Source organism: Lethenteron reissneri, chromosome 37 (assembly GCF_015708825.2).
Source record: "Lethenteron reissneri isolate LAM-NWPU_2019-01 chromosome 37, ASM1570882v1, whole genome shotgun sequence".
NCBI classification, from domain to species: Eukaryota; Metazoa; Chordata; class Hyperoartia; order Petromyzontiformes; family Petromyzontidae; genus Lethenteron; species Lethenteron reissneri.
Window position 1 is genome coordinate 13,045,737 of NC_083815.1, and position 22,031 is coordinate 13,067,767.

The 22,031-nt window shown below is 42.6% G+C and overlaps 1 protein-coding gene across 2 annotated transcripts; it reads right to left on the bottom strand.

Annotated features, from left to right (window-relative positions):
• Nucleotides 1–282: 282 nt before the first annotated feature.
• Nucleotides 283–21,507, bottom strand: LOC133351458 (alpha-N-acetylneuraminide alpha-2,8-sialyltransferase-like). Of its 2 annotated transcripts, none has more exons than XM_061566685.1 (10): nt 21,301–21,507; nt 20,563–20,705; nt 13,250–13,372; nt 10,689–10,781; nt 8,856–8,942; nt 8,129–8,270; nt 6,492–6,604; nt 5,439–5,531; nt 3,733–3,847; nt 283–3,209 (listed from the first exon to the last, which is right to left on the bottom strand). In XM_061566685.1, the coding sequence occupies exons 1-10, from the start codon at nt 21,400–21,402 to the stop codon at nt 2,814–2,816; spliced, it is 1,407 nt and encodes a 468-aa protein (XP_061422669.1). In that variant the 5' UTR covers nt 21,403–21,507; the 3' UTR covers nt 283–2,813. The 2 variants fall into 2 exon arrangements, with proteins under 2 accessions (XP_061422669.1, XP_061422668.1); XM_061566684.1 differs by having other exon boundaries at nt 21,181–21,507.
• Between the last annotated feature and the right edge of the window lie 524 nt (nt 21,508–22,031).

Here is a 22,031-nt window from a genome sequence, read left to right on the forward strand (position 1 = left end):
TACATGCTGCTTAGCACCAGATGTCTGAGTAATTTAACCTCTAACTGTAACCGAGTAAAATATATTTTAACTGCGTAAATGCAACGTGACTTAACTCGCGCGTAATTTCAAAGAATGATTTACAATCTTAAATGATAATCAATGACGCCACGAACCAAAGAAATTATTAAACGTGTTGCACAAGACTTGTCCCAGACTCTACCTTACACATTAAGCCTAGATTCACTCACCAGCTTAACAGTATTAACTCTGATAGAAAATAGAACACTACAAGTTTCTCAATGAGAATCGTTGAAAACACATTTTTATTCCAAAAGACGCCAATACTGAACACGTTCATCAGTCCACATGACAATGCCCCTTATCACTGAAGATCTATTGCAAACTCAACCTCCATGCGTATCATGCATTGCATTTAAATGGTTTTGTTTATTAAAAAACAAAAGGTTTGGGTTATGCATGTTGCTATGTACAGCATCTGGAGATGCTTCTAGTTCTCATATGCTGGGTACATTATTTAAATGAGATGCACAACGTGTATATCGATGCAGTGCAGTACATTTTCAATGTCTCGCTTAAACGCAGTATTGGAGCTGATACATTCCAAACCAAACAAGTACCACCAATTGTTTTTTCAGTTATCTTGCAGTAGGCTACAGAATTTTAAACACGCATCTGCAAGTGTAAGAATTCATGTTAAAGAGGACTTGTATCACTCCTGAATCCACCACTCCCGAGCCATGTGCAGTCTGACCCTTACCTGACACCATGTTCCGAACTGGTGAACTTGTATAACACAAATACAATCCAGCAAACGAGTAACTGTTGCCCACAGTGCGGCCGATGCTTTCACTCAAGGGCTGGGCTTTCATCCGACCAGAGCGCAGGAAAATGATCTGCTCGTGGCATTATATAGGCACGGGATGGGAGAGGGGGGAGTTTGGCTCTAGGAGTTCACAGGGGAGGGGGGGAAGGTTTGTGTCGTGCATGGATGGGTGGGGCTAGAGAAATTAGCAAGTAAATGGACTTGTAGTTCAAGTCGTAATCGGACGACAATCGGGTGGGTGAGTGAAAATCATAGCAGTTCAGACTTGACGTGGTTTATCACATCTTTCCAATGATTGCTCAATCTGAATCCATCTTCTCGATTAAAGTTTTGTCTGTTTGTATATCTGGATGGCTTCATGAACAAATCTCTGAAGGTGGCCCGAGGGTTTGCAGAGCACCTTGGTCTCGGAAAAAACAATGTCACGTGTGCCCACAGCGTTGAAACAATGATTCGCCACCGCCGAGGAGTTGGTTCTGCCGTGTTTGAAATCCGCTTTGTGTTCGCGAACCCGGTCTGAGACACGTCGCTTCGTTTCACCAATTAAACTGCTGCCGCAGACACAACTCAGCTTATAGACACCAGGACATTGCATGTCCGGAATCGCATCCTTCACCGATGGGATCAAATCACGGATTGTGTACTGTATTGAACCGAACTTGGATCTTGAGTTTGTTTAAGATTTTGGCAATCCTTTTGGTGACCCCTGCTATGTATGGTAAGGGGATGGTTTTGATTAGGTCCTCAGATGGTTCTCTACCCATGGTTGGGGATACAGCTTTGCGGATTGTGCGGTCAGAATATCCATTCCTCCTGAGAGCCTGGTATACGTGTTCAAGCCTCAAATCAAGATTATGTATTATTTCCCGAATAAGGCCAGCTGGCGAAATTTTAGTCTTTATTACCTCTCAGTGATGAAAAAATGCACTTCATTTTTAAATAAACTTGCTGTGCATCAATCTTGGGTTAGGCAGAGCAGAAATGAGTGAGTCTTTCCCCCACTTATTGCCGTCTCCAAGTCGCTGCGAGAGATCGAGATATGTCCCTTCCTTCACAGAAATCTACTTATATATCACATTTTGTAAGACAGCGTCATGTAAAATAACTTAAGGCATTTGACAAAAACATTAAACAAAACCCTCCACCTAAAATTCAATACTACGAGCATTTTCATATGGTGACAATATTTAAATACTGTGTACAGACAGTACTGTGGAATGGTTGCACAAAATCATGAATTTTTTAATCATTTAGCTCTGTCAATTAAATCAGAACAGAAGCAGTCTCATTCAATTACTAGCGGGCAGAGATGTATAATTAATAAAATACGACTTTATCGAATGCATCATGAGAAAATAACTGATGTTTCCTGCAAATATTGTACTCTATTCATGAGACATCGCATTCATGCTGAATCATGTGTGGAAGTCACTTAAAATCCCACAATACCATGGCGGCTGGGTGGTTCAGAGGTCAGGTTCCACTGAGATCTTCAGCTTGAATCCGGTTCAGCCTGCCTCTGGGTTCTCAAGTGTACCGAGTTAATGGTCTCAACCAGGTCACCAATGACTCCACCAAAATTACATTTGGTACTTAATTTCGGCTATAATTAAATATATCTGTAATGTAAAAAAAATGCATTGACTTTGTCGTAGAAAAAGCAATCTCAACAGTATATTGGAAAGAGTTAACTCCTGTGTTCGGGATACAAAAATAATATTTTTTTCAGAAGTATTGCGAAAAATCTGTTCCATAGCCATTCTCTGACAAGGGGGCGCACTGTTGTCAGAATTCCAAATGGATTCTTCATCTTTTGAAGAGACACTGGGAGAAAATAACATCTTCCAAAAATATATTTAAAAAACATTTAAATACAATGATTCCAAGCTCACTGTGGCAAGTATGAGCAATATGCCCCATTGTTACGCGAGTTACGTTAAAATCATTCAACACAATTTCAGCGGTTGTTGCTACCTCAAACTTTACATTACACCGCACAGGCGCCCAGCTGGAGACGGATGATGCCATTGGTGTGCAGCCTCAGCAGGTGTGCAAATTCCATCTTGAGATCAAAGACTTCCTTGACCTTTGATTCCTGGTCGCTTTGTTCAAAGTAGCTGTGCCGGACGGTCACGATGGAGGTCCTGGACCTTCTGCCCCGGCGACCACGGCGATTCACCGACGCGATTTCCATGGGCCAGAAGCCAAAGAGGTGCACCTCCTCGCAGGCTTCCAGGGCAGCGCTCGTCATGTGGAGGCCCGCGGAGAGGTACTTGGAAGCAAGGCCTTGGTGGTTCCACAGTGCTCTGAGCCCACGTGAGTAATTGGGGTTTAGGAAGAGGATGGACTGCCCTGTGGCAAAGTCATCCATGGTGTAAAAAGCCTGAGAGAGATGTGGGGAAATTAGAGTCACGGAAGTCACATCTGGGGCTGCATACAGAGAGGTCTGGCATATGAATTAAATTCCTGGATGCTTCCAATGTTCTTTTTGTTGTTGTTGAAAATTGTTATTTGTCGATCAATAGCTTTCATAACCACATGTAATATAATGCACCGTATTCTGGTGTGTCTTACGTGGATGTGGTATCGTGAGTTTATCGGTTACACGATGGGTCCAGATACAAAAACCAATAGAAATTAAAAGGAAGGTTGGGTAGATATTGGGGATGGATGTTTGTTCATCATAGTACGGATTTGGGATGTATTGAGTAAGCTGAGAATGTTTTAATACATATGGTATATCTCAATAGATATTAAACAATTTAAGCACCTTATTTGAGCAGCAGCGACACTGACGAATGTTGTTCATGCTGATTGGCCTGTTGTGAAAACAATCATGGAAACTAGGACTATGAAATATGTCTGAATCATTGCAGTAGTCTACAATTTCCTTATTCAACCAATACCTTGTAAGCGAGGTTGGTGTGAGTCAAGTGATTGAAAGCAGTGAAGAGGAAGTCACTGCCGTACTTCTGCATGTCTTCCACGAATTTAATCCTGCTGTCCCTCAGGCCCGAGTACCTGCAACAGCAATATTCGCAGAGTCAAGCCTAATGAAGCCAGTCATACAGGAGAACGACATGTGGGGTGACTGAGAACCATAGTGCTGAGACAGAACAGCTCGCACAGCAAGCTTTAATCAGTAAAATAGTGCGCACTCCTTCCACGGACGTGGTGCCAAAGAGTAATTATACAGCCACACGGACACTGTGTATGACTGAATCACCCAGAATTCGCCCGATCTCTTCAGATCTCAGCAGCTGAGCAGGCTTGAGGCTGGATGCTTGGATGAGTGACCGCCACATACGTTAGGTCATCGGCGGCCGTAGAGTTGTGCTACGTGGTGGTCAGCAGATGGCAATGCAGTTACGTCAATCATTGTACCCAGGGCCGTCCATAGGGGGATGTGAGGCCCAGGGCCAATCACGCCATGTGGGCCCCCCGTCGCTTTCAAACTAAACAAGGATTCGTTCATGGCTACATGAACGAATCTTTGTTGATAGCCAGTGGGTTTGCAAAGTTCCTTCGTCTTAGAGAAATCAATTTCGTGAGACCACCGCATTAAAACAATGATCAGCTACACTCATGCCATCCATATATATAGACACAGACACAATTTCAACCGAAAATGGGTACAAACTGAGCAATCATTGGAAGGACGTTATTAACCAGTTTAAGTCATAACTGGCTGTGATGTTCCCATCCTACCACCTTCCGATGTTAGTTGTTATTGTCGGCTCTGATTTTTTACATTAACAGATTAAATTTCTCACACTAATACTGCTGCTCGGCGATCTCCCATTAACATGCTAATCTCTCACATTAATATCGCCCCCTTGGCGCGCTCGCCGTAGAGGATGCTCGGCGATCTTACATTAACAAGCAACTTTTTACCTGGCAGCCCTTTGATTGGTGGAAAACCCACCACCGCGGCAGTCGCTGCCCACCACCTACATTAACATTGGCTGCTGACATTTGGGCTACGCCAATTTCAAACCTTTATAAAAAGTTTTCTTTAGAAGCTAACCCATCTTTTCCTGATGACGACCGCTTGTGTTGCGATCGAAGCGTCGTAGTTTTTTGTTTTGTTATTTTCTTTGAACCTATCTGCGTGACTTGACCGAAAGACCCAAAGAATATGACGTTTGTCTTCACTCAGATGCTGCGGGACTGTCCATGCACATCGATTGGCCAAGGGGCGCTGTGGTATCAGCGTTTGACTCGCAGTCTGAAGGTTACAATTCCGGCAGTTAACTCAACACATTTATCCTCCAAGGTCAATTAAATCAGTACCACTTTGTGGGACGTTAAGAGTGGACTTACTATGGTCCTTCTCATAGAAATGTAGAATTCCAATTACTGACTCGAGTCCACCAATAGAAAGGAGAAACCACCTAGTGCTAATGTGTGCATGAAGACGCTGCCATTTGTATCAGAATTTGTTTAAGCAAGCAAACTCTGGAGTAGTTTTAAACCTACTGGGTCTTCGTAGATTAAAAAAGGTGCTGCTCAGTAAGTGTGATGACATAAAACATAAGAATGGGGTTTCAGCCACTTTTTTTAAGAATGACAATCTTGCTTAAGGGAATTTGCATTTCCCTTGTACACATACTTGTTGACAATGAGAGATGGCTTCACAAAAACCAAGTTCGTCTTCTCACCCACGTCCATGCTGTATTTTTTGCTGATGTTTGGCAAGTTACACCTGGTTACAAAACAACAAAAAAACCAAAGACGTACTATGAATCTAAAAAGGGACATTTCCTTCACGTTTGGGACTTGGACACACACACGTGTGAAGTGACAAGAAAAGTGATATAATGAAATAAATAAAGGCCTCTTCACTCAAGCCATATGGGTGGCGTGTTGCTCAAGAGTAGCATGAATTGGCATCACTTTACGCGATTGCATAACTTGGAAAATACCATACAGTGATAAAAACTAAACTTTGAGTTACACATAACAGTTACGCGTCAATCAGCATAACTGTAGCAGTAAAATAAGTTGCAGCAAATATTTACAGTATGGAGAATTCATGCATCTGACGTGTGATTTTAAAAAAATGTGCACCATGCATGTCTGTGCCTCATGCAGCAGAGGTAGCTTTAATCACAACCATGCGGGTTGGTGAAGAGGTGACCCATACAGCTATCATAGGATTTGTACGTTGACAGCTTAACATTATTTTCTCTTTTTTATCCAGAAATAAACATTGTTATGTAAGACAATGGACCTTCAGAATAGAGCATTGGGGAAATACGTTTCTCATACAGTATGGTGTTACATTACATAAGAGCGGTTGGCAACGTCTCACGTTATTCAAGGAGTCGTCATCAACTGGGAGGTTGCACTAAGACAAATATCGTCATTGAATCTCAGAAGCCAAGCAAAATTGAGTCTTGATGGTGCCCAATTGGGTGAATGACCATGCACGCAAAGTTGCTGTAGGTTTTAGGGTTGTGGTGCGCAGCAAAGGGGAGTGCATATAAATGTTCTGTTGTAATGTAATTTATATACCCCTATGGCTATTCTCCCTGCCTTCACCAAACCGCACTGACCAGCGGGAAGTGACACAAAACAATCCAACGACCCCTGTGACGTGGGAAGCACCTCTACCGGCAGTGCTGTGCATTGTGGGTTCAATGAGTGGATTTTAATCACAAACCTCATTATGAAGTCTGACTTATCAATCTCCTTTCCACATTTGCTGTTTAGCAGAAACCCAGAATTTCCCACTACAGCACATGTTTTCATTTTCATTTCAGGTCCAGGAAATGTCTGGAAACAATAATAATTACAATGACAAAAATATTCAGCTTAGGGTTTCACACATCAAAACACGCAATTATGAGAAACAAAGATTTGCAATGTGTTTCATAGAGGTACTGTTATTATTCCCAAAACACAATGGAATGACCTCTGTCACCACTCCTCCATGCAGTGCCATATCGTAGTGCATTTGACGCACACCTCAACCATTGCCATCATCATTATCACCACCCCTTGTGTGATGGCCTCATCACCACAGGTGCTGTGGATAAAAAGGTGAGTTTATCCAAGATTGTGAATAACAGGAAGTGCCAATCTGTGGAACAATTGGTGTTGCAGTGGTTATCAAGCTGCACTAAATCTGAGCTACTCAAATTTTATACCTGGTCACGGCTCACATCATTTGCACGTGCTAAACAGCATGTGGTATCTGAACTGGTCCTGGGTCTTCCCCTTCACAAACCCACACACACACACACACCAGTGTGGTGAACAAGACAACCCCACATCCAGCACGGTGAAAGAAGGTCTTCATCCAACAGTGGATTATAATCACAAAAATGTCACCTTGTAATGCACACATTATTACGACTCAGAAGCACGAGGAACCACAGGCAAGCGGAAAGGCAGTAGCCGAGCGATGTGCCGGCACCAACAATTGCCCAAGCTCTCTGGCCTTCTATATATTCAGATGGATTAAGCCAATTAATGAGTGTTTACATTTCAGAGTGGGCAACACTCTATTCCCATACAGATGGAATAGATGGAGTCCGCATTAGCTGAACCACCTGGCAAGTCAGGGTGTGGGAACCTTGACACTGACAGGGAGGTTAACAACATTTGTATGATCCGCCAAACCTCGCTAACCACTGTGCTAGATTACGGGCTTGTGCCACCGTCAGATTGGCAAAGTGTTGCAACCTGCAGAAAACATGAAGAATGATCGGCCCAACCCTCGTGGACATTAGGCATCACGGATAAAAGGGGTTCTTTCAAATTATATAATTGTTTTGCATCTCAATACAATATATACTGTGATTCACCTGATAACTTAGTTCAGACATTTACAAAATATCAACTCAAAATCACTGTCATCATTATGACACTACACCACAAGATATGCCTCGGGGCTCTTGTCTGCCCATCGACAATTATAATAATATTTGCTGATATACCACTGAACTGCGATTCACAAGGGTGGTGAGGGGAAAGGACTGTCCCTGTAGATCACCCCCCCCCATACCCCCCTGGGGCAGACTGCCCTTGGGACTCGTTGATGCTGCCCGAGCTTCCCATTGAACTTATTGGACCACCCCTCCCAATGCATCCCTGTGCTCATCCCACTTCCCATTTCACCTTCGTCGCGAATGTTGCCCCTCACTTATATAATGCGTTGTGAGATGCGGTTGCATTGAGATGCCACACACATAAAATGTTGCTGGTGTTGTATTCCAATTGCATGATGGTGGGCTTAATTTTCACGTGCACATTGGATTTACTGCACTATGGATATTTGTCTTCTTGAACAGTTACCATTGGAATGATGTTGGTTAATTCAGTTCCAACTGTGAGCTGTGCGTTTCCAATGAGGTAGGATATGTTGGAGCCGAGCGGAGAGTTATTCTGCGTCACCACAATGTTTGACGATCCATCCGTGAAGCACTTCATGTAGATCCTGCACACAGCAGTGCCAGAGGCCACACGTGGTAATAGGGCTTGAGGTCAGAGGTTATTACGTGGAGTAATGTCGCCAAACGGATCTCAAAAAGTCACGACATGTTGCTAGATAGTCGTTGTACAGTCATCAAATATGTCTCGAGACAATTTACCAGGTATTGCACATTAGCAAACTCATGGAATATCCCTAATACACACCTGAAATTGCTCCTACATCTGCATAATGTCCTCGTTAGATTTGTTCTTCGCCGCTTTAACAAAAAATATATTTTCATTGTGGAATTCCAAAAAGTCGCCAGACCTCGTGAGAAATTGTCAGAGTTGGCAACACTGATGGAGTGGAAGGGATTCAACCCCCCCCAAAAATATGAATCATATTCAGTTCTATTACATTAAAATGTTAAGGATGAAGCATTCAACGTTGTTATTATATAACTACATACAGTACAGGTACTGGATATGCAATATGTTTGGGAACATGTGATATCTACCAAATTTGGCATGGAGAATAAATAAAAAATGAATACCATACATTTTAGCAACTACAATCGTGCGTGTAATGTAATTCAACACACACACTGACCTGTAGGCTTCTTTTTTAGACGCATTGGCCTTCCACTTGTTTTTGTTCACACTGATCGCTTCCTTAAGTAGGGAGTTATCCCGAGAACTAACACACATCCAACGGGGCGTGGGTGCAGGTTGGTTCACATGTTCACAAGTTAATTCACGAGGCACTGTCCACAATGCACTGCATCAGAGCACCATCATCACAACATAAACGGGCATCAACAGGCGACTGCACGCATCTTCATACGTGCCAAATTAAAGACAGGCCTCAGTGTAACTCCGGCCATGCAACCAAAGCTGTGGACCATGTCGAAATAACTATAGGCTGCATTCCTTCAACAAAGGAATGGCAAAACTACACAGACTATCCCCTGAAGCCCTCTCGTGGCTAGAAAACCTTGACATTGGCATTTAGCTCCTGAACATATTGCCACGTGCACGAATAGAACCTTGACAAATTAGTTCACACATTTTACAAGATAGACCACAAGTTCACACATCATTTCAGAAAGGTTACAAAGGAGGTTCACAAGTTGTTTCACAAGTTTACAAGTTAGTCTACACATTTTCACGCGTGCCAAATTCCATTTGATGTACTAAATGATATTCCGGTATAAAACATATTAATATTAATCGTGTGTACAACCTTTTGTCAACCCATGGGATGAATTCCTCCCCATGAACCACTATACCAGCGTGCCACCTGAAGAATGCTATTATCGTAATTTAAAATAGGGATTTTATTATTTCATCCTATCAACTTCATGCAAAGTGAAACGCTCAGGTGACTATGTTCACATTTTGTCAGTAACATTTTTCACATTTTAAGCTCAATCACCAGTGTATTGCATGTAATAGGGTGACCCAGTTAATAGTAATACATTTAATTCAATTCTAACATATTTCTGTACAAAGTCAAAAAAGGCAACCGGCTCATGCAATTGTCTCTATTGCTGAATTGTCAGTGCTTTGTCAGGTGTATAGACTGTGGTGATATACTTGTGGTTCTGGTCATTTCATATCTTTGTAAGCCTATGTGGCATATTCTGTTGGAAATGTGTACTGTGTATAACTTGCCTCTTTATACTGAAACACTTCAGCAGGATAGTTGAATAATTTTTGTCAGAAAAAAAAAGGATTCAATCCACTACATCAAACTTAGACGTGTCTCCCTGCAAATCATGATCTTATATATTACCACTAAATTAGGTTCATGTAGAACTGTGTCATGAATGGTTTGCACATTACAGTACCCTATCCCTGTTATAGTTGGCTAAACATGTGCAAACATCAGTCTTGAGGAGGATTTTGCCTATCACTTGGATTCAAGTCCTCAGAAACTTTTTCACTTCTTATATGTATGTACGTTGAACTTATTTTGCACCATACGTAGCCGAACGTATGTTGCAACTACAAATCCATAATTCTGGACGTACAAACAATTGTTAAAATCCATTATCCATGTTGTATGTATGGTGAACTTTTTTTACACCGTAAATAGCCAACGTGCCAATCAGAGGTGCGGGGGAAGGACAACAAACTAAACACAAAAAGCAGTTTCAAAGAAGCGCATCCGAAAGCAAGTGATGCAGTGACCATCTTTGTTCGATGGCTAGCCAAAAGCTACTTTATCTAAACATGTGAGGATGCTATTTTCGTGTGAACACACATGTATCCCAGCATTGCAGGTCACCTACTTCAAGAAGGCCTTTGCCTTAATATAAACTGTGAAGAAACATCTCTGCCTGTGTGTAATCACATCCACTGTTGCGGAGGTTGATTCTGAGGGCCTGCTTTGGAGGTGCAGCAGGAAGTGAGGGTCATGTGATGTGCTTATGCGTGGCACCTTATAGGGAGCGCTATGGGTTTTAGAATGAACTCGGGTCTTGTACACGAAGTCACAGATTGCACGTGGACGATCTTTTTGACTCGTCTCGCACTGAAAGAAACAAAAGCACCATTTTTCAAACAGCAAGCCAAGATAAAACATGTCTTGGTAATGCTGCATTGGCAGCAGTGCACAAGCACAAATAAGACAAAACACTCAACACATTCCTTAATAACACTGCCTCAATGTTTCTAATAGGCAACGTTTCTGGCAATGGCCCCTCTTCACAGCTGTATTCCTCTGACCTCACTATGTGCTGTGAAGAGAGCCATTGATAAAAACGCAAGCTACTTGATTACATGCTTTAATTTTAAGGCAAAATAAACATGTAGATTATTATTGTGTATTGCAGGTATACACATAACAAAGAAAATAATATGTAGTGGTATGTTTTATAAAAACTGTCTTGAACCATATTACATGCATGTGCTTTATCAAATCTACTATAATTCCGAAGGCTTATCTTCCTGTTAGCTTGCAAAGTGTTGAAGTCCGACCTGAGGAGGCGTTACGGTCAAACGCTCATTAGGACTGTTGTTCTTGGCTCATGAATATCAAAATTAATGAATATTAAAATAAATATTGTTTATTTAAATAATAAATAAATGTTAGCTATTTTAAAGTTTCATAGCTCGTAAAAAAGTCCCACACCTATGAGTTTTCATTCGAAGCTGTCAATGTACAAAACCAAGCCGACTCTGGAGAAATCCAATGAGCTATTTTCACAGATGTCCAGTAGGGGCGGATTAGAATGTTACAACAGCAATCAATAAAAAACGACAGGAGGTCAAAGTATAGGAAGGGTAAACATCACTAAAAATAAATACATTAAATAAAGTATATAAGTACAAATTGTATAAGGAAACCAATTCCGAAGCTTGGGCCAGGCAGCAAAACAACCGAAAAAACAGATCCAAATCACACCAAGACAACACACAGTCCCTCAATAAAATTGCAAATAAAAATTGAACGATCGATACATGGGTAAGGATGAAAGTTACAAATGACATTGGCAAATGCAGTTGTATCCAGCATTAATTTTCTGCTTCAGGATATTTTTTTGAAAATGTACGATGGTTAAGGGAGGAAACAAAGTCTTTCCAAAACGTTGCTGCTGCAACGGCAAAGGCTTTGTCACCTATTATTGCCCTTGGGATAGTTAAAAGGCAAATAGATGGACGACTCTAGTCATTTAACATCATGACATTTTACAAGCGGATGATGGCCTTCATTTCCCTGTGAAAGGAGCCAAAGAGACACATCGGTCAGTGTTAAAAAAAAAGAAAGCCATAGTTAAGGTCAGAAATTGAATCAAACAATAGCTGAGAATAAAAATTAGAAGAGGATGCAGGCTAAGCTGAAATTAATCACATTAAAAGGTGTTAGAGACAGTGTCAAACACAAACAGATTAAAATAAGTTGCTGATAGAAATAGGGAGCTAGAGCATAGCATTGTCCTCTTATTTGTGAGAGATAGTGGCAAGAGGAATTCTAAGAAAACTGGTTTATAACCAGTTAAGAATTGCAGTGGCACATACGTTCAGTGCATGACATCTGACACAACTGGTTTAACCACGAGACTCGGTGGAGTCATTGAGAAAACATCAACCCATAGGGCGAAAAGTAATTTTCTTGAGTTGCAGAATACCAGAGAAAGAAAAAAAGAACCAAAGTACAAATATACAAAAGCAGCAAAAGAGACGTTAAATATGGCCAATAGAAATATGAAGGAGAGGACTGCATTTGGTAGAGAACAGCAGCCACGGCTGTGGAATTGGAATAGAAATTAAACGTCTACATTTGGAGGGCTGCTTTTGCTGAACATTCCATGCAATTGTAGCTTTTCAGAATGTATCTTGAGGGAACACCAGTATAGGGCAGGTGTTGCAACGGTGACATTATTACCATCGGGCAACTCATAGAAAAGAGCTGGGAATACATAAATTAACTTTTATTGAGATTTATCCAGTTAAGTAAGAATACAATTCTTTACATTTTTAAAGACCGAGGTTTAAAAAAAAAATCCGGGAAAGATAAAGCAATTGCTTAACAATGTTCATGATGTGCCTTAGGCTTGTATGTTGTTAGCAGTGGTGGGTGGACATCATTGACAGTGGAGAGGTCTGCCACTAATTTCTTCGAAATGCACTGGAGCCTGATTCACATCGTAATTGTTCTCTAGCAGATGGATTATCTGGCCTTAAATTCTGTACCGAGCTAGACATTCCCATGGCTCTGTGTGTATGTGCTTGGATGACATCTGTAAAACAAATCGAAAACTTCTTCCCAGTGACACGGGTTTAACATGGAGAGCAACATTCTCAATGTCCATAAAATATAAAATGCTACAAAACAGCACTTGTAAAGCATTGTTGTGATGTCGATAATATTCATAAAAAGATCATGGGTGTGGGCTCCGGTTGTGTGGCATAAGCTCAGTCAACGTTGCTAGGATGGAAATGAACAGATGAGGTTTAACCTTTCCTTCTGTGCTCGCAGTACGAACATGCTCAGCTCACCTGTGTCTCGGTCTCATGTGCCTCCTTGGTGGTCGGTTCTCCGTTGCCACGTTTTGGGTTTCCGATGTATGGTTGGAGAATAATTTGAGTGTTGAAATATTCATATCGTGCGATTTCATGTGCCTATTAAAAAAGAAGAGGGCAGCATACATTTGCGAATTACAGAACAGCTGTTTCAGGCCATTAGCAACCACAGTAATACTTTATCCACTGCTTCAATCCACTGCTTCAATCCAAATTATTTCCATGCTGTATCGGTCATGGGGCTTGTTCGACTGCACTTTACTGCGCTGGTCAGTGTGTGTCGGTGGAGTGAGTGGGAAAGTAGTCATGAAATGAACTATTTACAATAAATGCATTGCACAGGACTATACTGATGTGTTTATAATTACTGTACAGCATGAGATTCACATGAAGAACAGTCATAATTTACCCATCTAGATTGTATTTTGCTTCTGACAGCACCACAATCACATTCAATTCTCTTCCCATTTACATTCCACCAAGAGTCACACATTTGTTGGTTTTCGGAGGAGCTGTTACCTGTGACTTCCCATCCACAAATTATTTTATCTGCAGGACGAATTGAAACTCCAAAACTCCTGTGATATGTGGCTAGAGTTGTACAATTAGTCACAACATTTCCGTAGATAAGAATTTCCACCTAGCAGTGGTTGTACGTAGTATCCTCTAAATCAGTGGTTATTAACCTGGCGTGCATGCACCTCCTGGGGGTATGAGACGCCCTTTATGAGAACCAAAGGGGTGCAGGCTGCAGTAAAGGTTAAGAACCACTTCTCTAACTTCATTCAGCTAACTGCAATTGCCATGAATAAAATATGCGTATGATGCCAACAAGTATTGAGATCATCATTATTAGTATGCTGCTGTGGCTGATGCTGCTGATGATGTGATTTATCCAGAGTCTCAAGACACTTTGTCAGGAAAGTACTAATTTGGAATGCTTGACAAGTGAATGCTTGAGGAAAATGTTGTACATGGGAATACTTGGAACAAACTCATGCATACGAGGCCGTGACACTAAAAGGTCCACACAGATAAGTTCACGTACACACTTGCTGAACACTACCATCTCCCTCCCATTGGGTTTGGCAGGGGGATGTCATCCGCCAACGCTCGCTGGCGCTGCAGTGTACGTGCGGATCAGACTACAGTGATGGATGGCAGCCAAAGAAGAGAATACACCCGAGGGGATGGCCACTGGAGAGGGACCAATTGTCTCATTTCACACGTGAAAGACACTGACGGAGCCGTCCCAAGGGTACGGTGAATCAGGGTGATTGCCCCGGGCCCCACGTTTGGGGGGGGGCTCATTTTGATGTTACGGTGTCAGATGTAATACTACCGGTTTAGTTTTAAGGCTTCGGGGGGCATGGTGGTATTTGTCCCGGGCCGCGCAACCACAGCTATGGACGGCCCTGACTATTGATTTTGGCATTGCAGAGTTATGTGGGATGTTGACAGCGTGGGGAGGTCATTTTCCAGCAGTCGATAAATATTGGCGAATCATGAAAATATTTTTTAAATGAAGATTGATGATCATAAGATGGTCATGTAGATGATGGTGTAATTTTTTCTGCTGCTGCAATCATGGCATAACTGCTGCAATCATGGCATAGAATACAGGAGACCCATGAATATCGTGGGGGTTACGTGGTTCTTGAAAATGCCGTGAAAGCCAAACGCGCAATATTCATTACGTACGTCTTACCTAACTAATGGGGTTGGGTACACGACAACCAAAACAGACAGCATATAAGTACTGTACTGTATGCAAAAAAACACAACATTTTTTGAAATAAACATGTAAAAACCGGATACGAAAACATTCCTAGACAATAAATAGAAATATAAAGACTGAATAAATACTGTACCTATCAATGATGATGATTATTCAAAGCAGGGGTGTGTGTGTGTTTGTCTGCGAGTGGGGGCGGTAGTGCTAAGATTAGCACGCTGCGCTACGAACTCGGTGACCCGAGTTAGATTCCTACTCATGCCCAACATCAGTGGCGATTATCTGAATAGGTCCTGGGCCTCCCCTAGGTCGCCTCAGCCTTAAATGAACGAACGATAAACCCGCGAGATTCAAGGGTGTCCTGTACTACCCCACCACGCTGTGCCATGGCACGACACGGCACGCGACATGGCACACCACACTACACCACTTCACTACACGACCATACTACACCACCATACTACACAAGGACACTGCACGGCACACCATAATACACAATCCTACGACACAACCACACTACATAAATGCATTACATGGCACACAACACTACACCACCGCACTATGCCATCACACTACATCACCAGTCCACCATACACCAACCCACTATGCCACCACACTACAAATCTCTTCCCTAACCATCCGCCGCAATGCTGCAACCATCCAGGAAGTCCTGCGAATCGAGGAAAACAGTTGCGTTCCCGTTCATCAAGACCTCAATAACGTCCCTCGTCATCGTTTGAAGTCACTCAAAACCTTTAGGACCCATGCGCTTAACCTTCAACAATGCGAGTTCAACTGCAATGAAGCCTGGAGAGTTGAATGGAGTTCAAAATAACTCACAAACAAACATCTTGTGAAAGACCCCACGCAGAAGGGTTTGATCTTCCACAAAGCGCATGGTCCCCCCTTAACCGCATCCGCACAAACCATGGCAGATGCGGATACTTGATGCACAAATGGAAAACTCTGTGGTGTGCAACTTTGGTCATCCAGAACAGACTATACAACATATAATGATGCAATGCCCGATCCATAAATACGAAGAAGACTATCACAGCGATACACTCCGCTGCTCCTGACGCGGTTATCTGACTTGACCACCTGGATGTGAAATTGTAGTTGTTGCTGTGCATCTACATCAGCCATGCGAAAGAAAAATATCACACTACCCCACCACACTTTTCCACCACACTACATGGCACACCACACACCACCACCCCACTATGCCATCGCACTACATGACACACCACACTACACAACCACCACAATGAAGCTCTTTTGCCTAATCCTTTCATGTGCAAGATTTTGTGGAAAAGACACGCAGACATGGCTGCCTTTGTGCATAGAATCAATCCCATTATCTGTGAATGTTCACAAATGGGTGGCGTTGCATGTTAACTTAATACTACCATGTTGTGGATAAGAGTGAGTAAGAATAATACTTCTCGACGATAATAGGACGAGAGAACTCCTCTTTTCAATGGATCTGCTCATTCGTGAAGGGTATCTGCCACCTCAGCACGGTTAATAGGGCCTCCGGATTCTCCCATGTTTCAACGCAGTCACCTCCGATTAGCACGGTTGGCCACGTTCGGTGTGAAAGAAGTTAAAAGTCCATACGTACAACTAAAATAGGATGATGTTCGCAAACACCAGTCAGCCAGAGTGGCGTGAGCTTTCCCGTGCTGGTATCCTCAGAAATCCTTAAAAGCTGCCAATCACCAAAATGTTAACACGTGGGTTTGGGCATTAATAACAAAAAACACTGCTCTGCACAAGAGACATGGCTATCACAGCCGATAGCTATGAAAATAATAGGAAAGCTCCACCCTTTCCTGCTAAAAATCCAAAGCGTGACAGCACAAGTTGTCTCGGTGAGGTGGCCGAGTGGTTTGGTTGTCGGAGCGGTGACCTGGCACTGCTGACTGATGTCCCCTGAGTTTGAATGCAGGAAGCCACCTGTGACTTCTGAGTTATGTTAAACATCCAGATTTAAGGCCACGCAGCTTGAGTAATTGTTGGTGCTGGTTAGGACTGCCTTCCCGCATTGTTTGAAGTTTCCTGCACCTCGAAATCATTCTCTTCCCTGAGAATGAACTCTTGCTATGCGTGTCATAAACTCTACATGACTACTATGAACTGTGTTTTAAAATGTAGTGAGTTGATGATCTCAGCCCAGTAACCAATGACCGCATACGAAAAACAAAATCAATATTAAATTTATTTCTGCACTTAGTTTGGCCAAATTCCAGGTGTGAGAGTTAAATTATGTAAGGTTGTTAATCGAATAACTTTAACCTCAGTGGCGGAGTGTGTCGTAAAATGCTGTCCCATACTGTGTGGACCAGGTCACCTTGAAGAGGTCTCAAAAAGGTAGTTAGTTCTGTATTTTGTGCTACCTTGGGCTGCTATTGTAATACAAAGGGTTTCACTGCTCTGTAAGAAATGTGAATGGACATTTCATTGCATGACATGATGAAGTACAATCAGAGTAAAACGGGGGGAAATAGAGCAAAAAAACAAAAAGAGACCTCTCTCGGTTTGTGTTGCTGATGTAGAGTGCCCATCTTCTCCATCTCGGATAGCTACATGGCAGCCTGCGGTATGAACGGAGCCTCACCACTTTTATCGCTCACTACCATGCACTACTTGTGCCCTGGCCAGCAAGGACACTAAGCTGAATTTAGTTGAGAAATCAGCCTTCCCTGAAAATGTGTCTCCAGTCAACTTGACAAACACATGCACTACTTGTGCCCTGGCCAGCAAGGACACTAAGCTGAATTTAGTTGAGAAATCAGCCTTCCCTGAAAATGTGTCTCCAGTCAACTTGACAAACACAGTAGCATCCCATTATCGGAATCCCCCTCCTCACTCTGACGATTCTCTTTTACCCGCCATATTTCATTATCCGCTTTTAATTCCATGGGTCCAGACATGTCAGTACCACCTGAGGTGGAATTACATGAGGGGTTACAACTTCTCTATGTGGCCCACAACAGTAAATCACGTGATAACCTGGTAAAGTGAATGGGGTCATCACACAATTCACTCGTATTCGCCGATTAAACACATCGTTGTAACTAAGGTTTTGCAACCTCAGGTGGTGCTGATTATTTGCTCTAGCCCATGGACTACTTCCTTTGACTTACCCCCATCCACTGCCTATAATTGTGCAATGGATAATATCTCTCATAGCTACTTTAGGCAAAAATTCGCAGTGGTTTAAATCACGTATTAAGTATCATTCTTCTTTCGTGAATGTGTCATTAAACCCGCAACCACCTGACACAGCTAATTAGTAAGGTTTGTCACGTAAACATAACATGCCAATTCGTTACTAGTACAACACACTGGTGTGTTGGTGAGCAAATCCACAACATTTACAATTTACATTTGTGGATTTACTCTTCAACACAGCGGTGTACTGTACTAGTAACGAATTGACATGTTCTGTTTACGTGACAAACCTTACTAATTGGCTGTGTCGGGCAGCGGCGGGTTTAACAACACATTTATATTTACACAATCTAACCCAAAAAAACATTATGGATGCCATTGGTCGCGAAAGCCTATGTGTTAAACTACTTAATAGATTAAAATCAATAGTAAATAAATATGTATTTTTTTATCCTTGCATGTTTATCATGAGAAACACGATTTCAACATGCTTTCTAAGACTTGGCATGCACCCTGAGCTGTGGCTGTCCCCGCTGGCAACCACCTCTACAAGCATGGAGCTCGCTCTGCAGGCAGGCTGCAGGAATTTCCGTCATCTCTTTAACCTGACTTTACATTTTCTACCATAAACTCCACAAAAATGTGACCTCTTCTGAGCAGCTCTCCATTAACCCCCCACTGCTCTCTCAACGCTGTTGCCTACGCTCCCCACCAAAACCAAACTCAAAAGTGTGTGCCTGACTTTTATGATGTTAACACAAGCTTAGGCCTCTACTGCTTTCCACATGCATGGTGACGATCCATCTAATTCTATCTCTACCACCTCTGTGTCACTTTCTGAACTCCATGCATCCCTCTCAATTGTAAAGGACGTCGAAGGATTGATCCTTATTCGGCAGTCATTGAAGTCGTTACTCGAAGCTAAGCATCAGTTTCACGGTTTCATTTGGGCTGGTCGCTGTATTTCCTTAATGAATCAACAAAATAATTCTGGTAGGTACGACAATGCCATCTTGTCTACTGCTGTGAATGAAATCGCTTCTACAAAGACTTGTAACTTTTTTAGATCCACCTTGAATACGATCACTCTTTTGTAAGAAAAATACAATTAGTTTTAGACTTCAGCGAAGACGAGTCAGCTGTGCCGAGTCCACATCAGACTCATATGTCCAGTGCTGCTGTCAGCCCCATGTTCATTGAATGACCTCGTAATCAGTTGGCAGAAGAGTTATAGACAAGGGATAGCACTGTAATAATGGAAGGGGAAATGTACACTGACATATTGATATAGTGAGATTAAAGGTATAAACAAAGAATATAAATGTTAGCGAGGTATAAAAAGATACAGATGAGACAGCAATGTCGTGAAATGAGAGAGATGTCGACAAGGGCGATTATAGAAGAGAGATGAATACGATATAATTTTAGTGATAAAATATAGTAAGATAACGTGATGATAGAAATATTCGGATACAATATCAGGTAGGAGATGCATTCACATGAGCTAACAGAGATATCATGGAAATGTGTTAAGACGTAGACAGGTGACAGAAGATACATTCAGATGAGATATAAGGGAGAGGTGGTAGAAGAGAGATGTCCTCAAATGAACAAGACGGAATAAGTAAGAGAGATGTGGTATGAATTATCGCTGAAGTTGACATTTATCACTGCGTGTTAGCCAATCTTTTGAAACACTTTGCCGGTATCTATAGGGCAAGTCTCTAACGGAACGCAACTTTGTACTCAAGTTGTATATTTATCTTGGATTATCTCTACGAGAGATAAAGTGACCACCTGCTACCGACACGCAGCGCTAACTATAAATGGATCTTTGAAATCAATGCCGTAATTATAATATATATTGGGGGGGGGGGACTCAAAATGTCCCCCCTCCCCAATATATTGCTATAAAAAATTTGCTATGCTATGTAAATAAAAACAACAATTTGCTAAACCTTGGCCACAATATCTGGACTTGTCTTCATATAAATCAATGCATAGATTTCTGTTTATATGATTGTGGTTATGGTTATACTTTATTAATCCATAATCTCTGCCATTACATACAATGAAACAAAAAATGGTAAAAAAAAGTAAAAACAGAGCAATGTAATACAATACACTATTAGATATTATTGTAAAAAATAAAGAAAAAGTCCATCCCATGTGTTAATGATTTTTTAAATATTTTAGGCAGGAAATTAGTTTTCAAATTTAGATTTTTTCTGGGTTGGGACCCCCAGACACCCTGGAAGATTTGGTCCCCCCCCAATGTTGACTCCGTGGTTACGGCCTTGTTTGAAATGACTCTCATGTGCATGCGTCACTTGAGTGGTACTCCTGTGTGACCACACACGGGTGTGTGCCCAGTCACCTGGAGGGGGTGAGCTCCAGTCGGATGATCTCTTTCATGAGCACGAGCACCAGCAGGGTCAGTCCCACGCTGAGCAATAGGCGCACGTGAAGGCGAGCCATGCCAGCCGAGATTCGCCGTGATCCTTCGAGTAGTGGCGAGAGCTACAGAGAGACAGAGACTCAGCTGTCGACTGCAGACTCGAGACTCCTAGACGCACAAAGCACAGCTAGACAATGAACTCGGCTCTCGACTATAAATGAACAAATTAGACGACACGGCTGTAGGATCACACATCAGTGACAGAGCTATCGACTATACCAGGGGTCGGCAACCAAAATAACAAGAAGAGCCATTTCTTTCCAATTCGGTACAAAATTCAGTATTTCAAGAGCCGCAATGCATCTGAGTACATACTGTACATATCGTCAAGAAGCAGCCCGTAAAGAGCCGCATGCGGCTCCGGAGCCGTAGGTTGCCGACCCCTGGACTATACCCACACAGCATAGGGAATCTGCCGGAGGTTATATGCTCACAGCAGAGACAGGAACTCAGCTCTAGACTCACAGCGCCGACTCGTCTCTAAACTCACGACCGGACCCACAGCAGAGAGACAAAGGACTCGACTTTTAGACTCACAAGTCCTGGCGCGACACTCGATCCGCGTGTAGACTCGCGCGGAGCAGCAGCAGCAGCAGGCAGAGGCGTGTGTGAGCCGTGCCGTTGCTGCCCAGAGCAAGGGGTGTTCAGGTGCGTTACCTGGACCCCTGCGTGCCGCGATACGTTGCGTCTCCGCCTCGTGCACCTTGGGCTAGTGTTACGGTTATGAATATTTAAACAAATTACATAAGCATCGTTCATTCATCAGTGATACGTGCGTTTTCTTTACGCAAATCGCTTCATAGTGACATTGTGTTTCCTCTCGAGACGGAAGTTGTTGCCCGGGTGCAAGTTGAGCAATGCTTATTCGCGGGTTCGGAATGTTTAAAGTGTAAAGAGACACTCTCGTGGGGGTGGGGAGGGAGAGATTGTGAAATTCCTCGTAGAGGAAACAGTAAAAACTGGTTTGACGCGCTATCGGGGTAGAACGTCGTAGTCGGGCTGCTGTATGCAGAAACCAACGTGGGACGTTTGTTACAACACGTACATATTTACTTTGGTGATGCCCTTGCCCAAATAGGGGCCTGTGGAATTAAGGTTGAACGCGCACTCGGCCAAAACCAGAGAACTCCGATGAGCACGTTTGGCTACGTACGGTGCGAAAGAAGTACAACATACGGTAATACATAGATGTGGCTGCGGCAATAGCATCTACAAATCCATAATTATGGACGTACAGACAATTGTTAAAACCATTATCCATGTTGTATGTACGGTGAACTTCTTTTGCACCGCACATAGCCAACCGTGCCAATCGGAGGTACGGGCGAAGGTGCAACAATCTAAACATAAACATCCACTGCTGGATGAAGGCCAAGTTGTCGGCATCT

Excerpts from the sequence above, each read along its gene's own strand:
- LOC133351458 (XM_061566684.1), bottom strand. The coding sequence starts at position 21,402 with ATGAACGATGCTTATGTAATTTGTTTAAATATTCATAACCGTAACACT. Across the intron at positions 10,782-13,249 it reads CACATGAGACCGAGACACAG|TGCGAGACGAGTCAAAAAGA; the intron begins GTGAGCTGAGCA and ends TGTTTCTTTCAG. Across the intron at positions 5,532-6,491 it reads AAGTCAGACTTCATAATGAG|GTGTAACTTGCCAAACATCA; the intron begins GTTTGTGATTAA and ends TTTTGTAACCAG.